At 41.6% G+C, this 10236-nt stretch overlaps 1 protein-coding gene across 4 annotated transcripts in view; it reads right to left on the bottom strand.

Moving 5' to 3' along the window:
• Window positions 1–19: 19 nt before the first annotated feature.
• The window catches only part of CHUK (component of inhibitor of nuclear factor kappa B kinase complex), a 34477-nt gene continuing 24260 nt past the window's right edge, over window positions 20–10236 (bottom strand). For all 4 annotated transcript variants that reach the window (XM_067299632.1, XM_067299633.1, XM_067299635.1 and 1 more), the window contains 7 exons: window positions 9429–9538; window positions 7195–7244; window positions 6234–6330; window positions 5283–5430; window positions 4294–4430; window positions 2690–2789; window positions 20–887 (listed from right to left, as the gene is read on the bottom strand). In XM_067299632.1, coding sequence (XP_067155733.1) covers window positions 861–887; window positions 2690–2789; window positions 4294–4430; window positions 5283–5430; window positions 6234–6330; window positions 7195–7244; window positions 9429–9538 — 669 coding nt within the window. In that variant the 3' untranslated portion in view covers window positions 20–860. The remainder of the gene's footprint in view (window positions 888–2689; window positions 2790–4293; window positions 4431–5282; window positions 5431–6233; window positions 6331–7194; window positions 7245–9428; window positions 9539–10236) is intronic.

Here is a 10236-nt window from a genome sequence, read left to right as displayed (position 1 = left end):
GAAGGGAGGAGCACCAGGAGCTTCTTCACAATATTTATTAAAATTAATTCGATTTAAAATATGTGTGTATATATATATATATTACATAACGCTCATGACTGAACTGTGGAGCAGGGTGGAAGGTGGGTGAGAAACCCCTCCGCGGGGTCCAAGGCAGAGCTGTAGTGTTGCCCACCGCCGTGGCTTGGAGGAGCACAGCACAAGGCCAGGCACCGGGCAACCAGGCCTCGGCCACCACCTAAGGCACGGACGCAGCTTCTGCTGCCTTGTTGTCGCAAGCGGACAGCCTCCCATCGCTCAGTGTAGAGGTAGATGCGAGACCTAGCCCAGGGAACGTGCTCCACTCCGGAGTGCCGAGAGTCTGGCCCCCTTGTGTCACGCAACCCTGCCGTCTCCTCCTCGCCATCACTCCCGCCATGGAGGCACAGGGTTTCCTTCCAAGTGAGGGTCTCCAGAGACATCGCCCCAAGTGCCAAGTCTCCCGGCAAAGCTGTCAGGCATTGGCCTTCACAGAGATGAGATGCACCCTGAGAGATCGCTGGCTGTTTCCACAGGTAGCGAGCACAGGTGAATGCAGCAGGAGCTGCAATTGCGCAATGTCTCCAACAAGCAAGTTACTTATTTAGTTGAAAGCCCAACCAGGCAACAGATTGTAAAACACTGTTTGTTACTGCAAATTATATATCTGCTACTGACCACAACCTTTGTAATCAACTCCACTAATGTTTGCAAACACTAGGTGATGGATCATCCCAAGCAAACTACCGGTCCTTTTCATCTCATCACATCAAAGGCTGCCAGGCTACCTCTGAGTGTGCAGGCACTTTGCAGATAGCAGCAGGTTGGCTTCTCTCCTTTGGCTATTTCAGCCAACTCCAGTCAAGACTCTGAAAGAAGAAGAAGAGAGACGAACTGAAGTCCAGGAAACTGGCTATTCAATGCACATTTCCAAGGTGGTGACCAAAGGACTCTCAGTGCCAACATCTCTCTCTCTTGTCAAAGAATAGCTTTGATGTAATAGCTGAACAGTAATTCTCATGATTTCATGACTCGGTTTAGCTCCGATACAAAAAATTCTTCATACTTATTACAGTACTCAGGCATGTCACTACACTCACTTTGGCAACTGTATTCTGGATCTGTACAATACCTAGCAATGGTGGTCCTAGCGCAACATGAGACACGTAGGTAGTGCAAGAACGCAAATGAAAAAGAAAAATAAAGATTGCAATTTATGCCTTCACACAACAGAGAAAAGGCTCTTATAGCTACTCATTCTTTTTCCTCTGTTTTTTCCAGGTGGATTGAAGAGGACAAATCCCATTTTCTGCTGTTTTACTGTTGCCTAACTTCTGTGTCTAGCAGCAAGAAAAATGGGAAAGAAACCAAACAGAACATAACAGGTGCTGATCTGCAGAGCATGATTCCACAACAAAGAATAATCTTTCTGGGTTAAAACAGACCAGAGAGACAGCTGCTGCACCTTGGAATGAGATACAGGAGATGACATAGATACATGGATGATTAACAGGTAAGAAGCCAGTTACATGGGAAACAGCAACAGTAAGGAGACAAGACAGGAGAGATTATATTACGCAGCTGATACCAATCCTGTCAGAACTGAACAAAGACAAACAAAGCATTCCTCAACCAACAGCTGAAGACCAGGGTATGCATAATTAAGGCTGTTTTCCCCCTTACATAATTACTTTGCTTTTATCAGTGGTTAATTTCATTTGCCCATTCATATTGCTCAATCCCTTGGTATGACAGTTGCCTGCAATTGTTGCTAATGAGTTTTCATTTCACTATCCGGAATAACTTAGTAACTCTAGTAAACTCTCACTTCACTGTTTACTAAGATTCATAAACATTAGAACATTAAAATGTTTATGAATTAAAATGTTTAAATGTTAAAGTATTTACAAATCATAAGAGCTTTGTTTCATCAACTGCCTCCCCTTCTCCAAACTTCTCTTCCTCATTGTTTAAGCAGTTACAAATTGGTAGAGAGGTCTTATCTTTTATCCTGTGAGAACAGAAGTTATCCCTAAGGAGATGCCATAAAAAGCTTTTTGGAAATCCAAGTTACACTATATCAGATGAATCTCACTTCTCAGATGTTTGACCTCTTTACAGGAAGTCTTAAGCAGTAGCTTACCAGCCTCAGTTAGTAGTTCAGGAATAGCATTTTCATATTGCTCCAAAACTTCTGGATGATCATGATCTGCTTTTGTCATTTCTTCCTATTTTGAATATCAATTTGTGCAAAAAGCCCTTTTAGAACTCTCTAAAACCTCGCTTCTGCCATAAGGGGGAGCTTCGTTTAATAATCAGGAAAGGACTCTGGAAATGGATGACTCTACCCACTTCAGTGCTGAGATCCAAGCCAGAACCTTCTAGTTGAAAATATGACCAGCTTTCAGAGCAAGCTCTACCAGCCAGAGGGTCCCAAAGAACACCAGCCCATTCCATCATGAAGACCCCTTAGCTGACATTTTTCCAAGGGCTACTTTCCATAAGGACCAGTGTGTTAGTGGAGTCCTGGGGGGATGACAGACATCACACGCCAGTCACAGTAACTTATATCACCACAAATAACCCTTTTTCAGGAGTTCTCCACACCCCCAGAAGACCCCCATTGTGACTCTTAAAAATCAGGTCCTCAAAAATACATCAACAGACTTACCATCATGCTGTTGCTCTGCTCCTGTCTTGCCTCCTGCAAAATACTGCTAAAGAGGTCGAGATAATTTAGATTCTCTTCTATCACATGGGCAAAAGTTTCCCTGCAGGGAAGGCATAAGACAACAGATTTAAAACACAAACCAACACCAACATCAGTAGGCTTTGCACAGGAGAAAAAATAATTAAGTCATAGGAGTTTTCTGCAATTGTAGGAGTTGCCTTGTAGGACACAAACTAGTAACATGCCGTGGAATGGCCTCACACAGATCTCCGCCTTGGCAGTGTGGATTTTGCTCTTTCCTTACACAGGAACTGCACAAAACACACTGAAATTCAGCCTTAACAGAAACTGGGAAGTGAGTTCAGTATAAGGGGGTCTGAAATGACTGCCTGCTCCCTGTGAGGTTTACATGTCTGAACTCCTTGTACAGTGCCTCCTACAGTGGAGTCATGGTTCAAAGCGGAGCTCTGAGGCAACACAAAGGCACTTGGCTCACAAAGGCACCTGTTTAAAGGGTGATTACTCCTCATTACTCGGAGGGCGAAATTTGCCCTGCGCGAGCAGACAGAGAAGAGGAAATGGGAAGGGATCCACAAGGCTTCAGAAAAATTAACTGATTTCCAGCGAGAGCCTGCTTAGGAAATGTGAGTCTTCAGAACCTAGATATCTCCATGACCATCATCCGAAAAGCAAGAGATGGCCAATTGGTTTGATAAAATAAAATGCCCCTGTTTATACACCCTGCCCCAGCTCCCACAAAATCAACACTGATGCAGAACTACTGCAGATCTACTGAGGATGCCTTCCCTTCTGTTATGCTGACTGGAAGTAAAATTGCTAGCGAAGTGAGAAGAGAAAAAGGTCTGCTCCTGACATCTCTCTTGGCACCTCAGAGAGGACTGGCTATTTGGTTATTAAACCAAAGCCAACCCCAAGATAAAATAACATGACATGCAAGAAATTGATTGCACAGTGCTAGCTGATGGACATTGCAAGCTTTAGCTGACAATGGTAAGTGAAACTTGCTCAGGACCAGAGTGAAGCTTTGTGAATAGATTTCAAACTAATTCCTGTTTTTTTAGAGTATTAGTAACATATGAGGTACTGGAACCTTTTCTGGAAACATGAAAAAACAGACACTGAACTGGATGGATTGTTTTAGTACTGACCCCAACTTCAGACCTCCATTTGAATGAAGACTATTCAAAATCACTGAAGCTGTAGGAAGCATTAAATATGGCCTGATTTATCTGGGCCTTGCAACAGAACTCAGGCACACAGGAAAACTGCATTTTGGCTCAGCATCTTACTACTGTATTTTGCTGTGGTCCTGACGTGCACTCTGCTGTGGTATGGCCGGAGAGAAGCTACTAAAAACATACCAGTCACAAATTAAACCACATTGCCTTCAGGCAGTCTAGTATGCCAAAACACTCCCTGCCTAGCATATCCAAAGGCCACCATATGGGATGTGGTGAACGCATATAGGCCCCCTTAGTACTGGAGACTTCAGTGGCAGAGGACAGGATTTCTGAGTGTATGCATATAAAGTGGTTACACTGATTTCTTCTCTGCAGTGGCAATCCTTTCCCCATAGCTCTTACCCATCTCCAGGAGCTGCCATAGATGAAAGCGGGTGAGGTACATGGCTTGAGGAGCTCTGGGGGAGCCATGTGGCTGCTGGAGTTGAGGCTGTCCCTTCCAGACTGGAACTTACCAGCGATCGAGAAGAGCTTTGAGTCTAGAAAAAAAGAAATTCATTTGCTGTGACGGACAAAGAAAGAATTTAGTCAGGCTTAATTATTTTGTATGCATGCTAGAAGACTTGTGATTCATGCCCCATAAGTACTGCTTGTAACATATATACAGTATCTAGGCAAAGCCTATGTTTAAGAAGGCATCTGATGCAGCCCTCCATAGTACTGCGAACAGCCAGCACCAAATGTCTCCGCATGGCAGGTAAGTCACTTGTACTGCACACAGTATGTATTTTATGCTGAAGAATTAGAGGTACTGCTTCCTAAACTGAGAGTCACGCATGGCAGCAACTCTTCAGTGCTGGCCTTTCAGGTAGGCGTGCAGAAATAAGGAGATCCCTTCAGCTATACAGTCGCTAGAATTGATGCAAAAAAAGCAGTGCGGTCTTAAAACAGTTTCAACTATTCAAGAAAACACCTATTTAGCTTTTGCAGCAATAAAACTGTAACAATAGCTTTACTAGGTAAGACTAAGTTCAACTACCCAGTGTATGCTCTCCAACAGCAGCCAACAGTAGATGCTCAGGGAACATGAGAACAAGACAAGCATGTTATGGTGCTACCCTATTCCAGCCTCCAGCGATTTGCTATTTGGGGACTTATTGGGACAAAGGACTCTTTTACCGGATTTCTTTTCCCTGAATTTGTCTAGACACTTTCTAAACCTCTGTAAACTTTTAGCATCTCAAACTTCCCTTCTCTAGAGCAAAACCAACTGTTATGTGGAAGTATCTCTTTTTTGGTTGTTTTTAGCTCGTCTCTTCACAGTTTCATTTGATATCCCCTGGTTCCTGCACTGAAAGGGAGAACAAACGACTAATCCAAAAGCTACTTACACAAGCAATTTTCAGCAAGTGCCATATCTCCCTTTGTCTTTTGCCCTGCATCTGCATCACTGAGTTGTCAGCTTCCTTGATGTTATTTAGAGCCACTTCAATCTTTGGAAGCAAGTCAATAATCTTCTGCTTACAGCCCAACAGCTTGCTATAATGAAAACAAAACACACAGTTACTTCCCAGCTTGTGTGGCAATATGCTTTGGCAAAACCAAGGGGTTTCATCTTGGGATTCAAGAAAAATTCTGTGAAAAGAACACCGCTTGGTCTTAGCTGCACGTACAAAAGCCACAAGCCTGGAAGGATCCCTGGACTTTTCCAAGTCCAGTTAAGACTCAAAAAAGCAGCCAAACAACAGTACTTTTAATAGCCAGAATACAAGCTCTTCTTATTTGAGATAAAAAAAATTGATCCTGATGAGAATGGACAGCACAGCAATTCAACCATGGTTATTTATTAATTCTCTTTGGTTTGTGTTGGTTTCTGTTGCCTGACCATACCTTAGCTAAAAAACTTTCTTTATAGGATCTACTGAGCCACACGTAAAAATAAAACTAAACTTTGCTAACTACTGAGATCTGCATAATGATATTTTTTCAGATCTGCTTTTGGAAGTAATGAACAAATTACTGTGAGATCCTGTTAGCTGTTTTTTAGATTTAAATCTCAAGATAAACACTTGCAGAATTTGTCTCATTTCAGAACAAACTCTTGGATGCTAAGAATATAAGCCAGTGCATTCTCCTGCTCTCCTCTGTTAAAGCACTGGCTATGCTTTTTAAAAGAATAAGTGAAAATTCAACACAGACGTAAAGCATTAATATTGCTATGAGAAGTGTATGTCTGTGAATGAAGGTTTTAGGCTCTAATCTTCAGGATTTTCCCCCTCTTTTCCTGTTACAAAGCAACAAATGCTGAAAGTTGCATTTGTCTGGTTTTCTGCATAAAGTACCTGAGATGACCAAAGAGCTCCTTGAGAACTCGATCTTGGCTCTGTACTGTCTGCACAATAATCTTCACCATATCCGTGCTGTCACTGTAGGCATGATCTGGAAAGAACATCAGTCATGACATTAGTAAAATGTTCTTCAATAAGGAAACACTCTGGATCCAAATGCCCAGGGTCAAGGAGAGATTTCACTTAACAAGTGCAGCCAAACAAATGGGAACACAACTTTTCCTTAATGTCTCTCCTCTCCCCAGTATACAATTCCACATGTATGCAATTCCAACCACTCTTGCTGCCCAGATACTGGCTTCAGTAAGGGCTGCAGGTAGTTGCCAAACACACAGGTAGCTAACTCCTTTTGCTCACCAGTTACTATGTTCAGAACATCATAATCCCCAAACATGGAGCTTCCTCCAATGTAATTAATAGAAAATAATAAAAAAAATTAATTGATGGCTAGTAATTATTTGATTAATTATTTTAATACTTATTAATGTTTATTAATAAATTAGTGTATTTAATAAATACATCAATTAATTAATGACAAATAAAAATAAATGAAAGTAATAACAAGAAAAAAAGATGCTGCACTTGGGTCAGAGGGATAACACAGGAATGGCAGTTCTTCCTGAATCTGGGAAGAGTAAAGGAATGGTAGCAGAGGCAGAAAAAAGGCAAAGAATGACAGGAGGCAGACATATTTTTTCAGGGCAGATGCTTCAAGTCTGAAAATGGTTAAGACAAACCCAAGTCTGAGGGGCAGGACTACAGGAATTCAGGAGAGCTCCAGGTTCAGCAACAAGAAAAAAATCAGCTTAAGGTATACCCTTGAGTCTGGTTAACTTTAATACAATCGTTTGTTTTGTCCTAAATGGTATTTTTAACATTGTGCTTTACTGCTAAAAGCAAAAATTAATAGTAGCATTTGAGCTCGTAACAGTCATTGAACAATCTAATTCCATACCTGGAGGTCTTGTTTTTAATTGCTTGTACAGGTCTATGGCTCTCTGTTCCCTTTAAAAAGAAGAAAGTGATTCATACATGTATCAACAAACAGATGGTTCAATTAAAAAAAAATTACAATTAAGTTGTGCCTTGCTGAATCTCATATGATGGAGCTGCCATGTTTTTCTATAGCTAATATACAACTATGAAACTAGGAACACAGGGACGGTTTTTCTGATAGAAGTCAACTCTTCCCTAAAAGCTGTCTCTCTTTTCCTTTGATTATGCATTTTCTTCTCTTGATATCCTTCCATCTGGACGATATTTTCAATTTTAAAATTTCCACATGGCTCAGCTGGGTTTTGTTACTGTGTTATACTTAATTAGGAAACTTCATTTTTTTTGTGTGTGTGATTATAGGTACTTCTGCATAATTGCCTGATAAATTCTTGTTCCTGTTCAGCTTATTTTGCCTGGTCACTTCTATAGTGATGTTCTGCAAATCGAAAGAGACAGCCACATCACAAAAAAGAGGACAATATTTTCCTTCTTCCCATGTATAAATGTTGTTTCTCTTAAGTATTTCAAAAGCAGCCAGACACCGAAGCTTCTATACTTGGACAAATCTTCACTTTCTTCATTTAAAAAGTCTGGCATAGATAAGTACCAGTTTAGCTAGTCCTAACGTTGCTTCCAGCCCTCACCAGACCTCTTCTCCTTAACTGCCCCTAGATCACACCAACACTGTTTTAAGAGATCATGAAAACTTATTCTGTTTATGAATGTCAGCATTTCTAGCATACTGGATAGCTATCTGTCTTGACACTCCTGCGTCAACCAAGGAGAGGGGTAGAAGTCCTCTTTTCTCCTGCTGCACAGGGAAAAAGAGAACATTATCATCCAACACCCTCAGGTAAGTTTGACATACCACACAAGATCCATGTGTGTACCCTCATTGGGTGTATCAAATTTCAAGCTAGTCTCTGCAGTATGCTCTGCTAGAGCCTGAAAAAAACAAAGTGCAGGAGACCCAGTCCGTTCTCCACGTCAATCCTCATTAAGAATGGGCAGTGCAGAACTTTGTATTCATAGTTTTAGACTGGCAAAAATCAACAGTTCAGGGCATGCTTTAAGCACCTTGCAAATAGCTGATGCAGCCTTGTGTTTTCGGTGGCCAAAGTGCTAAAAACAATGTTTCGGGAGACTTGTTCATGATTAGTTTAAACTGATCTGAGGGAGGGCTACTGCTGCAAGAGGTGGTTTCTCCCCTCCACCACTTCCTCTCCTGTGCACCAGTTCTGCTGCTCCTGCAGCACATGGACTTAGCAGCTTAGCTGATCTAACCCTGCAAAGAGAGAGGGGGGAGAACATCCCAGAAACAGGCACATTTCCCTCCCAAAACACTCAGGATCATTCAGAAGAACTCTCACTGACAACAGATTTGGTGGCTATTTAACCTTGGCAGCTATTAGACCCCTCTCTTGTAATTATCGCTTGTGCTCTCAACAACTGCCCAAACTGCTACAATTTGCACCTTCTTAGGCTTCCTAGCACTTCTTAAGCTCAGTAATAACCACTTAGTTTTTCATATTTTAATGCTTTTTGATTAATATTGAAGCTTTTCTACGAGTTTTCAATTGCTCTTGCTCTGAAATCACCTCTAAAATACTTAATCAAAATTTTAAATTATGTCATAATTTGCTCACACAACACAGTAAAATTCACTCTTCTCCAACACCAAAAAATCCTCTGCATTTTTCAGTTGAGACCCAGATATGAGTATCTTAGGCCCATCCATCATCTTGCAAGATGAAGTTTCACAGTCAAGTGACAAGAAAGTGTCCTGTCTTCCCTAGGTATGTTTTCCATGCTTCCCCAGGCCTAGTCATTATGTGGCTGCAGGATAAGTTAGATGAGTTTATTTCTATGACTGAACACTGATGGTTTTTGCACAGCTTTCGGATAGATCAGTGACCTAATCTGCCTTATTATGCTGCCATGTGATTGCTAGAACTGTCAAAAGGAAGGAGGGATACACAGTCACAAAAGGTGGGACCTCCCCTTTTGTCAGCAAAATGAGCTTAAGCTGACTGCAGAACTACTTTGTATGTGCAGTCTGCAAAAAGACGGGTGCATTTTGAAAGCACTGATGGAACAATCTTTACAACAGGAAAAAAAAAAACCACCTCAGACTCCGAAATACACAAAATCCATTAATGTGCAATGATTTCAATATAAGAGCGAAGGACTTACAAGTTCTCCATGACCTCTCCTTGGCGCCTTGCATATGGACTCTTCTGAAGCTCTACAATCTCTGTGTGTAGAGCCATGATCTGCTCATCTAGATATCCAATATCTTCAGCCTAATGAGGAAATGTAGCTACAAATCAAACTGTATGAGGAGAGCAATAAAATAGATAAAGATCCCCATAATACTTGTTTGGATAACCGGCTGAGTCTATGCAGACTTTAGGAGACAAAGACTCCACTGCATAGCTGTTGCTATGACAGTTGAGGTTACAGTCATTATCTTCTCAGGGGATGGTATCATCTAGATCCACATCTCTGACAACCACACTGGATGAGAAAAATCAGCTTCTTCATAAATCACAGCTCTTTGAGATGCATACTGCACACACATCCTCTGGCTCCACATATGCTTTGACATTAAGGATATTTTTTCCTACCCTTACAGTAGGAATTTTATCCACCCATATGCATTTTGGTGTGACATTTCTCTGGTATTACACACCTTCCTCTAAGCAACACAGGTGATATCAATTGTATGCCACAGTTAAGTTAGGTGAGGCAACCACCAACAAACTTTGAGCATAAGGAGTAGCTATTTGGTGCCAGACACGTACTGGGGATCTCTGGCACAGCTGAGAAGGCACTGGTTACTACAACGGGTCTTGGAGCCATGGGCTATGGGCACTGATCTGGCACAATAAAACTGGGTGGTGCAGAAACTGCCTTCCTGAGAAAGTATTTTGAGACATTTCGATTTCTCCTTTCTGATCTGGGGCTTGTAGGACTTGCAGATGGAACATTTTCTGGAACA

The sequence above is a fragment of the Apteryx mantelli genome, chromosome 7, assembly GCF_036417845.1.
Source record: "Apteryx mantelli isolate bAptMan1 chromosome 7, bAptMan1.hap1, whole genome shotgun sequence".
Taxonomy (NCBI): Eukaryota; Metazoa; Chordata; class Aves; order Apterygiformes; family Apterygidae; genus Apteryx; species Apteryx mantelli.
This window is presented reverse-complemented; position numbering and strand designations above follow the sequence as displayed.